Here is a 17,936-nt window from a genome sequence, read left to right on the forward strand (position 1 = left end):
GTGGTAGGGCATTCAATGCCATGCCACCCATCAACCATATTGTACTTGATTCACTTTTTAAAAAAAGTGCAAGGGTAGATAATAGACCCAAAATAGTCACCCACAAGACGCATTGTTTGCAAATTGACAAGCATAAAATTGACAATTGTACACATCATAGGCAAAATGAATTGATTGGCAAATGTAATAATGACAATTGTACAACATCATAGGCATAAAGAATTGATTGGCAAAATGAACTGCGGTGACAAATGTAATAATATACATGGTTCAAAAAGACGTATAAAATCCGTCTCATGATACATAAGCTATGAGAAACCCTAAACTAATGCTCTAACTGACGTCGTCTAGTCAGACGTCTCATCGCGTCCAAGCGGCGTATCTGTCGGATTCTGCAAAAAAAGACAATAAGACAGCTTTCAGTAAGTATAAACATATAACGACATTTATAAAACAATACAAAAAATAGAAAAAGAGTAAACCCTAATACTAACCATGCCGCCGCGAGAACTGAGAATGTCCATCAGGGCGTTTAAGCCCTTCCTGCCTGCGTACTCGCGCTCGTACGGTGTGGGATCACGTCCTGTCATCGACCACTGTCAAAACATACAAAGAATTCATTATGTTAGAAATTAAAAAACTCATAAACCCTAAACTATCGAACATAAAGAGCAATGCGAAAACACTTACAAAATCGGCCTCAAATGATGCCCATCCACCGCTCCCCAAGTGGTGCGAGCTCCCTGCCTCTACTCGCGCTCTGGCTGCATCCTTTTGTTGCTTCCACTTGTCGGGATTCTCGCGCGCTGCTTTCTTCGCATTCTTCCAATCTTCTTTGGCCAGCCAATCTGGCCTGTTCCACCCATGCTTGATTGCTTTTTGCACTTCGGAACGCTTGTGTTTGCAGTATTCGCGCATTCGAATCTTCATCAGGTCTTCATTGAAGCGCTGATCCCGTGTTGGAACGGGAAACTCATCATGAAGTATGTTGATGACTCTGTTTTTTAAATCACTTGGTACTTCACTCCATTTGTTTAGTATGAGTGTCTAAACAGCTGAGAGCAAAGACCACGCATGCGCGAGATCACCTTCTTGCCGTCATCATCCATGATGATGCCGCCGCTGAAGTCGACGGAGTAAGGCAAGCCCTCTGGCCGGTGACGCGTGAACCTGGGTGTCCCGGCAGGGGTCTCTAGCGGCGTGTCGATGGGGGTACGGACGTCAGGTGTCTCCACCGGCGTCTGGGCCCCGAAGCGAGGAGTGTCGAGTGGGGTGGCTCCTGGCGGAGTAGGTAGAGGTGTGTAGCTGCTAGGAACAGTCAGCCGTGCAAAACCTGGCGTAGATGGCGATGCTGTGGCTGGTGTGGGGGCGGGCAAAGAAGGGGAGGGTAAAGAGCCTCGTCGAACACGAGGCGGTGTGGAGGCATCGGTGGCGGAATCCCCACAACAAACGCCACCGCCACCACTAGAGCGCCGGTGTCTAGACGAGTGTGAAGCTCGTCTCGTCGACGCCGAAGCTTCGGAGCGCGCCGAATGCTCCGAAAGAGAGGGAGATGCGGATGGAGTAGGAACGCGCGATGATGCGCCAGAGCGATGACGCTCCACGTACCACTGTCTCTGCTGCGGTGACAAAGAAGAAAGAAACTCCTCATCATCCATACCTGCATTAAACACACGAATATTTAAACTTAATATTGAATGAATAGAGTAGACAATGACGCAAAGACCATTAAATACAATGACGTAATGACGCATATAAATACAATGACGCAATGAATTGAGTGATAGAAGAGGCAAGTCGAAAACTCAGAATTTTCAATCAAAAGATGTGAGCGCGAGTAGAAAAGAGCGTTATACACCATGGAAGGTACTTAGAGAGCCAGAGCTTTTACAACACGGAGCAAAATTGTTCAAATACAATATTTGTGGCTTTAAGAGATCTCTCTCTCATCCTCGCATAACTCAGCATAACTTCCTATATCTATATAGAGCTCTCCGTTTAAACACATATCCTCTGTTTCATTTTGTAGCTCCTCTGCATGCACCCCATATAGAGTAGTAGCATCTTGATGCTCGTCTGGCACCACCGCAGCGGCTTCTGATTGAGCATCTTCTCTGATCTCCTCCATTGATGCCGTTGTGATTGGCACATGGTAGCCTTCATACGTCCTTGCACTACGAGGGGCTACCTCTATGACGTACCACCAGTTTGATGTAGACTTTGTAGGATGAAATATTACCTGCCAGAGCCACATAACTTACATGAGAGCTTTCAAGCACATAACTTGTAAAAGGGGGATGTTAACTATTTACATACTTACTTGTTCACAATGCTCGGGTAGTACGAAAGTGTCTCTTAGGTCAGTCCATTTCTTAGTAGAATCCACCTCAAGAAAACCAGACTCTCCTCTACGCACAGTAGCGTTGCGACCCTCCATGATTATCTTGAACCATTGCACGTCGAACAAGTCGACAAAAAATCCTCTGTAATCGATCCTCAAAATCTCTTGCAGCGTGCCGAAGTAAGTGAGTTCCGCCACCACAGGATCTGCATCAGAGGAACGTCGTCGACTAGACTGTTCAAATTTTGCCATGATTCCACAATCTTGAGTAAAACGCTTTTTGTCGATTCGTTCCACCCTAAAATGTCGACCTTTACACCATGCTGCTGTGTATGACTTATACTACAACGAACAAAGATTATGAGTGGCCGTTCAAACGTTTAGAAATAAAGTCACTAGCTAGTCGTACATTGCAAACTTACCTTGGTCGCGCAACCCCGAGAGTACTCCCACTCTTCCTCAGTCACTTCGTCACCGCATTGTTGTGCGCTTTTCATTGGTTGTGCAACCATCTTAAGCTCATGAAGGTTGGTAGGCTCTCCAGAACCGTCGGATAGTGCATCGGTGGTCGTCTTCCCCGTCTCCACTCGATTCGTGCCCTTTGTCGCTCTTGCTTTGCATCCTCATATTGTGAAATCCACTTTTGCATCACTGGATTGTGAAGCATGCAAAATCGGTTGATTTTAGCCTCTAGATCTTTCGTCATCTTCTTCTCAACACCGAGATTGCACATGACAATCCCAGATATGCGCTCATCATCTATGGTTCGCCATAGCGTGTCCCGGGCTTTATCAAATCCGTCTAGCCACTCTCCAATGTACACTAGGGACTCTGATACCAACCAACCTTCTGCCATGCTACCCTCCGGACGTGCCTTTTGACGCACATATCCCTTAAGCGTTTTCATGAAACGTTCTAAGAAGAACATCCATCTGGAATGAACTGTGCCAGCTATTTCCACCTCATCAACTATGTGAACAAGAAGATGCACCTGAATGGTTAGCATGGTAGTAGGAAAATGTTTCTCAAACATGCACACAAGCTCCGCAGCATTTAGTTTGGCGAATGGTATGGAGTCTACGTTGATCTCCTTTTGTGAGATCCATTGCACCAGCTTTGCAAGTTTGTAGATTGTGTTACGGATGTCGAGAGACAAACATCCCTCAATGGCAACCGGTAAAATAAACTGTAAAGTATGTGCAGCAATGATATTAAAGTCCACATTTTATGCAATGATATTAAAGTCCACTATGAACGTACCTAACACATTTTATGCCAATCGTGTGACTTCAAACCGGTAAGCTTTCCTTCTTTAGTAAAACACGTTCGGAGCGAGTGCATTACGCCAGTGGGGGTCCGCAAAGATCGAATGGTCTCTTTTACTTTGCGTTCTTGGGCTCCTGTGAAAATCCATGGTGCTTTAGGGAGTTTTATCGATCCATCAGACGCTGTTTGCGGCCAATATTGCTCCATACGATCCACATTTCTAAGGTCAACTCTGGCTCCCAAAGTATCTTTCTTGCCGGTCAAATGGTCCCATAGTAGATTACCCACATTCTTGAATATGTGCATTGGATCGAGCAAGTGATTGATCATGAGTCGGGGCCAGTATGGTAACTCGTACCATAGAGATAGTCTCTTCATCCCTGGAGGCAATCCGTCATCGCACATCTCCTTCTGCTCTAACCATGCTTGTGCAGACATCCTTGGTGGCTCTCTTCCCAAAAAGCCGTCGCGTAACACATGATTCTCTGGAAGATACGCTTGATGACCTTCGTAGATTTGCTTCTTCAGTGAGGGCGCCCTACGTGCATTCAGTCTAGGTCCACATGTGACACATGCTCTGTATCCGCTTGTTTGAAGCCCTGCATGTATACACATGATAATAGATCAACTATGGGAAAAAACAAGATTTACAGTGTCTGAGTGAGGAGTGTCAATAGATCACCTGAGCATTCTGTTAGCCCGGGATAGTCATGCATGGTCCACATTAGAATGCCTCTGATCAAAGCATTCCGTCGTCCTGTGTGTCGGCTCATATCCACCACCTCTATGCCAATCCACAATTGTTGTAGCTCTTCCAATAGTGGACGAAGATACACATCCATATTCCCCACTTTATATCGCCCTGGCACAATCAAGCTTAGCCATAGGTGCCCCTTCTTCGTAGTCAACCACGGGGGAATGTTGTAGTTGACGATGACAACGGGCCATACACTGTAAGATGTTGATCTTTGACCAAATGGATTTACGCCATCCATAGCCAGGCCTAAGCGCAAATTTCGAGCTTCCCTGGCAAAATCCGACCATGTTCCATCTATATGTTTCCAGGCTGCGCAATCTGCAGGAATTCGTAGCACACCATCCGAAGATTTATTCTCCTCATGCCATGATGCTAGGGCGGCCATGGACTTACATTCGAAGAAATGCTTGATGCGAGGAAGCAGAGGAAAATGTCGCAAAACCTTTTGTGGAATTTTTGTCCCGTGGAGATCTACTCGATATCTTTCGAAATCACATTTCGGACACTTCTCCATGTCTATGTATTCCCCTCTGAAAAGAATGCAGTCATTAGGACAAGCGTGGATAGAATTGTAATCCATCCCCAAGTTTCGCAAAATCTTTCTTGCTTCATCTCGGGAATCTGGCATCACATTGTCAGCTGGTAGTATGTGCTCTTTAAGCAATCTACACAACATAAAAATACGATACAGTCGTGTAAAAATCTATCAGATCATTATACATTTAGAGTTTTATTAAAGTAAACTAATTGTAATAGATCACCTGAAAAGCGCTGTGACGCTAGTGTCACTCCATCCAAACTTTGCCTGCATGTTGAGAAGAACCAGGAGTGCTTTCAATCTAGACATACGTGCTCCATTATACAATGGCGTATCGGCTTCACTTTTCATATCATCATAGATAAGCCTTTCTGAATCCATGATCGTCTCGATCATTTCATCCATCTCGGGCTCAAACATTGCCTCGTTGGGAATGTGCTCTGCATGATCATCCCCCGAGCTGTCAGAGGCTACATCTTGTGGCCTCACATATGCTGCTTGACCAAAGCGCCTGCGAACACGTCTATTGGGTTGCAAGATTGCTGCTTGTTGGCCAGCGTCAGAGTCCGACGAGTTATAATTGGCAACAACTCGATCTATAATAGATGGATCGAACTCGCCAAATTCGCGAACGTGCTGCAAAGAAACACGTCTTGTCCGTCGCACAGCATGCTTGCATTGATTACAAGGACATAAGACCCTCGTTGAGAGATAGGTGTTTCGGTTGGACGGTCCCACATCCTCGTCACTACTCATAATGAGGATAAAAATCTTATAACCTGGACAACAAATTTAATATTCTATTGGCATTCTTCATCTTATCTCTCTCTCTCTCTCTCTCTCTCTCTCTCTCTCTCTCTCTCTCTCTCTCTTTACCTCACATTCTCTAGTCATGTCCAATCCCCGCACACCTCGGTCTAGAGGTGCACGGAGATCAGAACCACCGGGTTATAATCTCGTCTTTATTGGTCAATACCTATATTTGTGGGTACAAGAAATCTACAGATCCACGTCTACATGATACTGTATGTAGTGGACAAAACCCCTTTGCCTCTTCTCTAGCTGTAGCACTTCACAGCATCTTAACATCTTTTCATAGTAGATCTTTTCACTGTTCGTCTAACTCTAAACCCTAAACCGTAAGTAATTCTTGCGTGGACTCGATCTAACGTAAATAAGCATAAATCTAACTAAAAATAAACCTAAATCTAATTTAACGTAAGTCTACATCTAACCTAATCTTTAACGTCTTTTGGGATAGTTTCCTACGACGTTAAAACTCTCTTCTTCTTGTGTGTGTGTGTGTGTGTGTGGGTAAACCTAAATAAACCTAAGTCTAATCTAATATAACATAAATCTAAATCTAACGTAAATTATGTTATATTAAAAACAAAGAACTAAACTAACAGGGATTATAAGAACCTTAAAACTGATTTAACACATAATTTTTCACATAACTCGGCAAGAGTTGGCATTCTCATCACTAAAGATGTGAGAGTTAACTTCCGGCGGTGACGCTGCCTCATCTCCATCCACATCTGACGACAGCAATTGGCCCTTTAGACCGTTCTTGCTCTTGTTACTAACTTTGAAGTTGCTATTGAATGACTAGAGGTTGTCTAGATGGTCATTGTGTCGGGGATGTAGTGACTCTTGCCGCCCTGAAGATCCACCTTCTTCCCTATCTTCTGAAGACATTTCACCAGTACTTTTGGATCGACGGAGCCCACCATGAGTGACGGCAGCAATACCCTATATTCCATTGAGGGCTTTCTTCACCCGCTTCATGCAGGCATCGTAGTCTATGGAGACCTAAATCTAATCTAATATAACGTAAATCTAAATCTAGCATAAATAAACGTAAATCGAATTAAAAATAAACCTAAATCTAATCTAATTTAACTTAAATAAACCTAAATCTAATTTAACGTAAGTCTACATCTAACCTAATCTTTAATGTCTTTTAGGATAGTTTCCTATGACGTTATAACTCTCTTCTTCTTGTGTGTGTGCGCGTGTGTGGATGTGTGTGCCAATAAAAAGAGATAAATGGTATAACCTTTCTATCACCCATGCCAAGTATGATAGATTGGTTATGCCATTTCCCTCTTGAATAATAGGTCTTGAGTTCAACTCCTCCTCGGCTAGATCTTTAGGTCTTTTAATTTTAATTAGTTTCCTACGACGTTAAATTAGTTTCTCTCTCTTTCTCTCTCAATGTGTGTGCGTTTTTTTGTTTATGCATGTTTTCTCTCTCTTTTCCTCTCTCAATGTGTGCGTTTTTTGTTTATGCATGTTCTCTCTCTCTTTTCCTCTCTCAATGTGTGCGTTTTTTGTTTATGCATGCTCTCTCTCTCTCTTTTCCTCTCTCAATGTGTGTGCATTCTTTGTTTATGTATATGTGTGTGCGTTTTTGTTTATATTTGTACTCTTTCTCTCTCTCTCTCTCTCTCTCTCTCTCTCTCTCTCTCTCTCTCTCTCTCTCTCTCTCTCAAAAACACTATGTGTGTGTGTGTGTGTGTGTGTGTGTGTGAGAGAGAGAGAGAGAGAGGGAGAGAGAAAGAGGGGAAGGGAACATGAGAGTGAGGAGAGGGAAGGAGCATACCTGGCTCTCCTTCCTCTCCTCGTGTGTGTGTGTGTGTGTGTGTGTGTGTGTGTGTGGAGAAGAAAGAGAGAGAGAGAGAGAGAGGGAGAGCGTTACCTGCTCTTGCTTGAGGGCGCCGAAAAACTCAGATCTGAGATCTGAGTTTTTGGGCGCTCTCTGTTATTTTTTTAGCCCAGCCGGCGTTGCTATGAGAGTCACAAATTTACTCGTAAATTTACGACGCTCGTAAATTTGTGACGCTCATAGCGACGCCGGGAAATTTTTTTTTGAGCGTCGTTGTGTGAGCGTCGCTAATATGAATAGCCTCTTGTAGTGATATTGGAAGGACTTAAAAATACAACACCTCTTGGATCCCATGCACATATTCAAGAATGTAGCCCAAACACTATGGGACCAAATTATTGGCAAGAAGGACTCCACTCAACTACACTTTTTTTATGTACACAATAATCTCAACTAGCACTTGGTGTATCCTTGTGTGTTTTCTTGCAGATTTGTGACCTCAATTTCCAGTGACCTCCAAGGAAATTGAAATAGATGCTATCCATGCTGCTCAAACACTTGCAACAAAAACTATGTGTGCCATTGAGGATGCATTTCCTCGATCGATCCTTCTTAGTCAAATCCATCTCTTGGTTCACGTGGTGGAGGAGATTTCTATATGTGGAGTAGTGCACACACGATGTATGTTCTTCTTAGAGAGGTTTTTAAAGAGTCTCAAATATTTTGTGCGGCTACGATCTCAACCAAAGGCATGTATGGCCGAAGGGTGGATCATGCAAGAGGCATTTGTTTACATCTCAGAGTATTTGGCACAAGTTGATCCTTCAATGCCTCGCATGTGGTCAGACGAGGAAGATGCAAGGATGACTTCACAATTGCCAAGTGGAAAGGAAAAACTATTTAACATGGATATGAATCTATTCCGAGTAGTCAATAACTTTTGTATTCTTAATGCAAATATTATGACCAAGTGGGTGGACTTATGGATAGTGGCAAAGGCAAGGCGTTTGCAAGAGAGAGAAGCATGGAAACAAGCACATGGAGAAAGGAGGGCACCCCCATTGCCTAGACACCTTGCATGTTTTCCATATCTCATTAGTGCGGAGTGGGTTCATGAGAGAATGACGGAAGCAAAAGCGCACAGAGAAGACATCACCAACAAAAAATGGGAGTATGTACGAAGCTGCATACCAAAGGTAGAGTACTCATATACCTAAACCATAGTGTAATTTTTTTTCTTGATTTTATCTTTGTATTTAATAAAAGATATTTTCCTATATTGTAGTGCCTTTCCTTTAACTCTATGTGGTCAAAGGGTCGTCACTTTCGTACGTGCCACATTGACGAGCGTAGAACCACCATGGATTGTGCCATCATGGGCAACTTTGACACAGACGGTGATGAAGCTAGGTACTGTGGAATTATTGAGAGGATACTAAAGGTTAATTTTAGAACCTTCATCTTGGAGTGCAAGTGGTTTGCAAATGTGTCTAGACAACATGAGAATGGCCTCTACATAGTGGACTCTACTGTGCATCACACAGGGAGGTATGACAATTTAGTTTTACCGCGCAATTGTGAGCAAGTGAGTGACAACTACCTTTTTTATTCTTATTTGCTTGTAGCATTAATTATCCGAATGTTACTCACTTTGAGCTTCTCTTTTATAGGTCATCTATATCCCAGCAATCCACCAACCAAAACTTTGGTTTGTAATTCCTGTAACACCTCGGGGGAGAACCATTTTTTCCACTAATGAAGTCAAAACCATCTTCGACCCTCTTCCACCTCCAACTTCGGATGAGGTGGAGATAGAGGAGAAGGAGGTCGATGAATCAAGTCCGACGGTGGCAAGTCTTAGTGAGGATGATTGTAATGATGATGAAGATGATGAGATGGAGGATGACGAATTCCAAGATGATGAAGCCAATGCATCCACAAACGATAATTCCATTTCTCTCTTTATTGATTTAGGAGCCATGGACTTAGAATTGGATGATGCTTCATGTAATGATCTTTTGGAAGATGATTCATAAACATTTTGCATACTTTAAGTTATGCAAATTTTTGGTCATGTAATCTATTCATCTCTCTCTTCCTCTCTTCCTCTCTCTATTTTTGTGAACATCCTCAATTATGTAAATCAAGTGAGAGTGATTATTTTAGTTGTAACCAAATGTAATTTTATTATCCCCCCCCCGCCCCCCTCTTTCTCTATCCTCTCTCCTCCCTCTTCCTCTTTCTTTCTCTTTTCTTTTGTAAATTTGAAAATATCATATAATATTCTTTAATTTTTTTTAGAGAAGAGAAACCCCAAAATTTTGGGGGGGGGGGGGTTAAGCCAAAGTTTGAAAGTTTAGGCTCTAAATTTTCCCTGAAAAATAAGCGCGATAATTATATCAACGGTAATAACTGAGGTAATAAACGCGATACTAATAGTGAAAATAGTTGTGGTAATAGTTTAAATACAAAACAAAATCCCCCCGCCCTCCTCTCTCTTCCCTCTCCAAGTGAGTTTGGACCTTCTCTCTACAAAACACGGTAAAAGACCATGGTAAACAACTAGAGATTTTCCTAGTGTTTATCACAATAGTAGAGTATTACATTTTTAAATTGGAAACAATTGTAACAATGCCACTTATTTAGATTACTATATATTTCAAAAGCATAAAAAACAATGACTAAACCAATGCTCAATGGCCCTCTTTAAAGAGAGACGTACACAAATGTCAACATCTCTCACAAAGACTTAGAAGAAATATTAAAAAAGAAAGTTTTTTGCCATGTGATACTAATTCGTAGGCTTTTTCCAACGGTCCACAATTGTTTAAATTGTTTCTTTTAAGCCTTTGTGAGAGGGTGTTCACACTTTGTGTACCTCTCTCTTTAAAGAGTAACATTGAGTGTTGTGACAAACATTATTGGCTTTCTAAAAGAAGCCTTAGTATTGAGTTGGGTTAGGCATGACGGAGACTTACCTTAAATGTTAATTCCATTTTAAAATATTAAAGGAATGTTTCTATTTCACCTTTCATTTCATATCCTTACACGGCTTGACTTCGCTTGCATTCTATTATTTTAGAATGCTAAAGTGAAGCTAATTCACCTTGCATAGTTCTAGTAAATTCTATACATACACATACATACACACATACATATATTTATTTATTTTACACACACACATATATATATACACACTAAGTGAGCATACCATGGTAAAGGAAAGAAAAAATGGTGAAGTATGTGAGAACTTAGTTCAAAAATCTTACAAATTCAAAAATTCGACTATTATTTCCGGTTTGCTTCTTTGCAAGGAGGAAACTCAGTCCTTTAATAAAAGAGATATTCTTGAGTAATGTTTTACCTTATATAATTCTAGTTAAACTCAACCTAATGATTTTATCAATTTTTTATTGTTATAGAAAGCCACCGTGACCCTTTCACTTGTTTTTTATGCTTTTGAGATAGATTGTACTTTAAATAGTTTAATGTTACACTTTTTTTTAAAAAGTATATTGTATTGTGATACCACATGTTATGAAATACTACTGTCACTTTTTATTTTCCTTTCTGGCAAAGGAGTCTCTAATTATGAAATTATTCTCAATAGTCTTATGTAATCCATAGTAAATTTTCATTTATTATGAAATTTCTCTCGATAGCCTTATGTAGGCCATAGTGAATTTTCACCTTGTTTTGTGAGAAGGATATAAATTTTACAAATTCTAGTAGAATCCTAGCTGGTTATTTAATTGAAAACCAGTAGGGATCACGTCAGATGACATAATTAGTCAGGTTTGCAAAAGTGTGAGGCTCGGTATGCATGTGTTATCAAGCATTCAGAGGTTGAGTAAATAGGGCCGAAGTAGCATGCGTGATAGATACAAGGGTAGGTGGAGGAGATGAGAAATCATGGAGGGGAGGAGGATATAGGTACTAAGGGAAGGGTGGGAGAATCTAAGGATGAGGATGGGAGGTGGGAATCTTGTGAAATAATAAAGTTTTTGTACTACAAGAGGAGTCCTTAGTAAAGCATTGGGTTTTTGGTGCATTGGATAAATCTTCTGGATTAGTGTCACATGGCAAAAAAAAATCTTTTTTAATATTTCTTCTAGGTCTTTGTAACAAGTGTTACGTTTGTGTACCTCTCTCTTTAAAGAGGACCATTGAATATTGGGTCACATACAATCTTTCTCGTCCTTCCACCTTTTTTTTCTCAAGTTGCTACAATGCTTTCAAATGGCTTTTCAGACATCAATTTTTATGTTTTTGACATAGATTGTAGTTTGAATAGTTTATTGTTACACTTTTTCAAGAAACATGATATTTTATCATGCTAACAAATGTTTTAAAAAATTAATGTCACTTTCTCGTTTTCTCTCACAAAGAAATCTTTTATTACTAAATTCTTCTCATAACCTTATGTAGGCCATAGTGAACTTTAACTTTGTTTTAAAAGTGCACTTAGTAAGTGATACGATTTTTGGAAAATAAAAAAGAAAGGGAGAATCTCATGAGATGCAAAATTGGAATAAATTCAATAAAACGGGCTGATGCGAGGCGAGGTGCATTTAACGGGAGAGAATTTGGATAAACGGCAAGTCCGCAAGTTGGCGGTGAAGGCGGGGGATAGATCGCGGCTGGCTGTTGGACGAGGATTGGTTGCATTGGCTCGTGAAGATGCAGGCACAGATCATGTTAACACTTTTTTTAAATTAAAAATTTGAGATGGTATTGTAGGATAGCGTGGGAGGTTAGTTGGTTATGAGAGGTTAGTTGGTTAGTCTGATGTTTCTTTTTTGGAGAGTGAAGATATTATGCTGGAGTTTGGAAGGAATCTCGGAAAGAATTGAATAAAATGAAGGGAGAGCGAGTAAGTAAAGCGAGTATGAATCTTGTCTAAGGTGTACAATTTCCTGTGGAAAGAAACGGACCATGCTTATGTGATGTTTTCTTTTCTCGTACCGGCGTCATGGCAGGGCGCGTGGAGACTCGATAGAGTGGAGGAGATAAAAATAAATGAGTACGGTGTCCGTGCAGGTGAGAGCGATTGGACTATTTAGGGAGCACAAGAGAAGAGAGAAGAGAAAAAAGATTAATGCGTACTAGAAAAACCATTTTCCCAAACACTGCTCGGAGAGCTGAGAGCCCAAAGAGCAAAGTGAAGAGACAGTTGGACCACACCACTGATCACGTGATGATTTTCTTAGAGATAAGCATTGGTATTAGCAACCAGTGGCCCTGCGGGCCCATGCAGCAGTACCTGGCCTCTGCGCCAGGCGTATACACTCCAGCTACTATATATACAGGCGTCCATATAACACCATCCTGCATATATCCATTTCTACACTAAACTCTGATAGTAGAGACCATGGCTATGAGCTCCTCTTCATCTTCTTTGGTCAATATTCGCACTCTTGCGAGGCAGCGCACTAGTCATGCCGCCCATGGTGCGGTTCTGCAAGCTGGTACACAACTATCACTACTAGCTCAATTAATATGTAGTTGCTCAATCATGTTGTAGAGGTGTGATAGCGTTGATTATTGATTATTGTTTCATTAAGAGAGATCAATCTTAATCGCGCGCGAGAGAGAGAGAAAGAGATTGATTCAATGTGTGTGTGTTTTGGTTGTGTTAGATCGTGTGGGAGCGTGTGTTTAAATACATGAGCGGCAGCACCCTTTCGGGTCTGCCCTTTCGAATATAATTATTATGATTAAGACCTTACTTCACTGCATACAATTTCAACTACAATTGCCAACCGTCTGGAGTCTGGACGTTTAATTTGGCTCAGGATTAAGCATGCCGCGTACGTCCCTAAGGAATGCTGGAACAGCAGCCGCCGTGGGGCCGAGTCGGCTGCTGCGAGCGAGACGTACTCTCCTTGGCACGCCGTTGCGCAGTGCAGAAGAAGGGTGCTTGTTGGCTGAACGGCGGCGGGCTGCAGGGGCGGCCGTGGTGCGGGCAGTATCTATTGGGGTGGTGAAGAAGGTGGAGCCAGCTTCAAAGAGTGGGGGGTATTTCAATGTAGCTTTGAACGTATTGCCAGGATCAGAGGTGGTCAAGTGGTACAAGACACCTGGCCAGTATGTGAACATACTTCCAGTAGAGAGCCAGTTTGTCAGCCCCAGCGCTTTCTTCATCGCATCACCTCCCTCCAATGGTACGGACCTGGAGTTCTTGATCGAGGATGTGCCAGACACGATTGCCAATAAGCTCATCAACAGCAAGCCCGGTGTTCGTGTGGTCATCTCTACCTGCGACTCGGAGTCCAATGGCTTTAATATGAGTGACATCGAAGCTGCCGAGTCAGTCCTCATGTTTGCCGGTGGCTATGGCTTGGGGTAATTTTGCTTAATTCATTTCCGCTCACACCTCCTGTAATCTAAGCACTTGTGGAGTTCATCATCGCTCTCTCCCTGCCATCTTTTTTTCTTTCTTTTGCTTGCTGGATTCTCCGTCTCTCATCTCTCTACTGGGCGTCGTGTCGTGTTACCTGCAGTCCATTTCGTGCGCTCATTGAAACCGGCTTCTTCCGAGAGAGTAAGAAAAAGGATGCCATACTTTATACTTTGTTTCCAGTAAACTCCGGATCAGAGCCATACGTGGTATCTCTCTCTCTCTCTCTCTCTCTCTCTCTCTCTCACTCATATGTTAGTTAGCTTAGACTGCTATCCAATATACATGACTTTCTCTCTCCGTGGGTTGCTATTATATCACAAGAAGTTTTGGACAGATTCTCACAATATTTCTCACATTGTGACTTACCTCAACATCATGAGCTTCTGTGAGGGAGGCACCACATACCTAGCTAGGTACGATTGGGGGCATGGGACCCCTGGCCAGTGGGGGGGGGCTAGAGCCAGGGATCCCTGCACCCAATCGTACCTAGCTAGGTATGTGGTGCCTCTCGAGTAGAAGCTCATGATGTTATGCATTGTATGGAAAACACCGAAAAAGACTCCATTTTCCTACATGAGAAAATTTTTAAATCTTCTTGTGCCTATATAGGATAGGCATGCGGCATGGAAAGCAGAAGGGGTCGACGTACAGCAGGGCTGTCCGGTACGAAAACTCTGTAGTTGGTTCTCTCTCTCTCTCTCTCTCTCTCTCTCTCTCTCTCTCTCTCTCTCTGTCTCTGTCTCTGTCTCGTTGCCTACCGCAGCTTCTTCCAGGCTCATGGGTCTTAACATAATGATATTGACATTTTAATCTTCACGCGTGGGCTAATTTATTTAATGATACTTGTTGCTCTTCATGTAGCCTAACATAATACAAACAAATGCGATTAAAACATCCGTGCTTATGGTTGCTTATACAGTGCAGCAACAGGTACTTATATCCGGATGGTTGTGTGTATATTATTCTTCATTTTAAAGTGCTCCACCATTTGATTTACTTAGCCTTAATGATCGTTGATGAGCCTTGCAGTGTTTAGCATTATATTTTGACGCCAACGGAGTGCCAGCCGACAATATACAAACTCTTTTTGGTGGAATTCCTACGTCAGGTACGATCTTAGCTTCATGACACAATTTTATGTAAGGAAAAATCACCAAAATATCCCTCTAATTTGTGGAAATTCTTAAAATACCTCTCAAATTTAAAAGATTCTTAAAAGTATCCATGTCTGTGAAAGCCTGCATTCCCAACTCGAATTTTGATTTTAACATCTTGCAATGATAGACAATAAATCTTCTTATGAAAACCTACAAAAAAAATTGTGATCTCTAGAGATGTTTAGTCTCCTATCAAGAGATATTTTGGAAAATTTGAAGGGCATTTTTGACAAAATATTATAGGGGATATTTTGGGAATTTTTCAAATTTGAGGGGTATATTGGAAATTTCCACAAATTAGAGGGGTATTTTGGTAATTTTGTCTTTACGTAAATTTAAATGTTTACTCTCTCACTATTTCGCCACGATTCTCACACTCAAAATGGTGCATACTACACTATACACACACACACACACACATACATATATAAATATACTAGTACAGTCGATCGCCTTCCGTGGCCTCTCTCTCTGTCTCTCTCCCTCTTTATTACGTGTCCAAGAGTCAATCTTACTTTTGGAATTTGGAATTTATCCTTCATCTCGCAGCAAAGGGGACTCCCTTTTGTCATATTATGTTAGTTTAGATATATATATGTGTGTGTGTGCAATCAACATTCATTAGGTTAAATCCTAATGTCTTGGTATAACTAACCTAGCACCTTGTTTTCTTTGTTTACATGACAGACCATGCCTACTATAACAAGGTGACTCACAAGTTGAACAACTATCCCAAGTTCCTACACTCCAACCCTAAAAATGCTCCTGTGGAGTTGAAGTTCTAGATGCAAATCCTCATGACTAAGCCAATGGACTGAAATAAATATCGTTCCATGATGTACGGACCTTTGTTGGACGCGCACCTTTGCCAATAAAATTAATCACGTGTGATGTGTGGTGATAATATTCACAATCATGGTCTTGTGGATTAGAAAAGATGTTAAACATAGATGAGTTCTTCACGTGTGATGTGTGGTAATAATATTCACAATCATGGTCTTGTGGATTAGAAAAGATGTTAAAACATAGATGAGTTCTTGAGTTATATATATATATATATATATATTTGTACTTACAAAAGTTATTTTAAACTTGTTTAAGTCACTCCATCATTGGTTGACATGACTCCTACTAATTATTCTGTCTAAATTGAAAGTTATGCGGTAATTACTTTAGAAGATTCTCTTTTTGGCCTACCCAAAGGGCTAAGGCAAATGTTTGATTGGTGAGTGATTTAGTGAGCACTCGTGAGAAAGTTACAAGTGACACTAAGTGGATGACAATCTCATGTTTTCTCTCAAAGGATATTGAGTAAGATTTTTTTTCAAGACTATATTATTACATGTGCTCGAAATTAATGTTTGGTCCCTCTTTTCTCTTACAACCTCCATGATGAAGTAATGAGATTGGGGTCCTTGCAAAATAGATTACATTAACTTTCCAAATCCCTTGTTGCTCCTAATCTACCTCCATATACTACACCCCAACCTTTCTTGGATTTTCATGTTGGCCTTAACAAGCATTTTCTGCATAAATTCAATAGCTCTCGTAAGTTCTACGAGCACATGTTTTGCCTCGCCCTGAGAAATCCAGCTATGACTTCACGTAGTAGAGAAACCTTTGCCCTTAGCTACGACATTATGCAGTAGAGAAATCTTTAGGTCACACATATTTTGTGTGTGTGTGTGTGTGTGTGTGTGTGTGTGTGTGTGTGTGAGAGAGAGAGAGAGAGAGAGAGAGAGAGAGAGAGAGAGAGAGAGAGAGAGCTCTTCTTCTACACTTGCATCTTAGGATCTCCATCGTCTAGCCTCTAGCAGACCGTGCCATCTGAGTTCAAGGGCTTACTTATAGTCAGCGCATCCTTGCTCCTAGCATCTTAGGTTTGTGGCCACCCATGAGCATTGAAAGTTATGGGTGCACTCTGTTTTTCAAAAAGTGGCCAGCATCGATTTAAGTGATTGAGGGAGATGGGAATCATGCGAGAGAGAGAGAGAGAGAGCAACTGGGACGCAGAGCGAGAGGTGATTATTGCAGGACCATTCTTTGCATGCTCTATAGTACTCCAATTGCTTATTGTGTCACTATACTCTCTAGATATGTACACACATAAATTTTGAATGTGTAGGGCTTCATGTGCATACAAAATACCCATGCTTTGGATAACCATAAGCGGCGACGACACTTCTGAGACTGTACTCGGGGAGCGCTTGTGATGGGGAGAAATTGACTATAACTATCTTGTGCATGCTACATCAACGTCAGTAGCTAGCAGTTATGCCGTCTGTGATGGTGAGAAGCCAAGTAGAGCTATCTCTTTTACGCACGCACACACACACACACACACACAAAAACACAGATCAGAGCTTGCAATGTTCATCAACTAGTCACTCATCTCAAAAAGAGAGAGAGAGAGAGAGAGAGAGAGGGAGAGGGAGAGAGAGAGAGAGAGATCTACATGCGCTTCAACCCAACTATGGTTCTCCACAATAGCTGGAGCTAAATGAAGTTGGTGGCGGGAGATCTACATGCGCTTCAACCCAACTATGGTTCTCCACAATAGTTGGAGCTAAACGGAGTTGGTGGCAGGTTCTCTCTCTCCCTCTCTCTCTCTCTAATGGAGCTCCTCATATAATCTCTCTTACTGCAGGTACACACTCTCTCTATGTTGCAACTCCATAGGAGGCACATATTTCTTGTTGTTGAAACTCCATAGATACTCTCTCTCTCTCTCTCTCTCTCTCTCTCTCTCTCTCTCTCTCTCTCTCTCTCTCTCTCTCTCTCTCTAGGTCACACTCATTCTCGTTGTTGAATCTTCCAGGCAACACAAATTTCTCCCCCTTGCTCGCTTGCATGATACAGCACGTAG

General features: G+C 41.7%; 1 protein-coding gene across 1 annotated transcript; it reads left to right on the forward strand.

Annotated features, from left to right (window-relative positions):
* The first annotated feature begins 12,821 nt into the window (after positions 1-12,821).
* LOC147417329 (uncharacterized) lies at positions 12,822-15,983 on the forward strand. Its single transcript, XM_086507709.1, has 7 exons — positions 12,822-12,978; positions 13,306-13,855; positions 14,014-14,119; positions 14,523-14,576; positions 14,775-14,843; positions 14,943-15,021; positions 15,758-15,983. Exons 1-7 carry the CDS (start codon positions 12,882-12,884, stop codon positions 15,853-15,855), a joined length of 1,053 nt encoding a protein of 350 aa, XP_086363835.1. The 5' UTR covers positions 12,822-12,881; the 3' UTR covers positions 15,856-15,983.
* The last annotated feature ends 1,953 nt before the right edge of the window (positions 15,984-17,936 follow it).

The sequence above is a fragment of the Adiantum capillus-veneris genome, unplaced genomic scaffold, assembly GCF_014529385.1.
Source record: "Adiantum capillus-veneris isolate H3 unplaced genomic scaffold, ASM1452938v2 Hic_scaffold_276, whole genome shotgun sequence".
In the NCBI taxonomy this organism is placed as follows: domain Eukaryota; kingdom Viridiplantae; phylum Streptophyta; class Polypodiopsida; order Polypodiales; family Pteridaceae; genus Adiantum; species Adiantum capillus-veneris.

Bases quoted from the DNA above. Each gene is read 5' to 3' on its own strand.
- LOC147417329 (XM_086507709.1), top strand. From the start codon at position 12,882: ATGGCTATGAGCTCCTCTTCATCTTCTTTGGTCAATATTCGCACTCTT. The intron at 13,856-14,013 runs GTAATTTTGCTT...TGTTACCTGCAG, and splicing joins GCCGGTGGCTATGGCTTGGG to TCCATTTCGTGCGCTCATTG. The intron at 14,577-14,774 runs GTACGAAAACTC...CTCTTCATGTAG, and splicing joins ACGTACAGCAGGGCTGTCCG to CCTAACATAATACAAACAAA.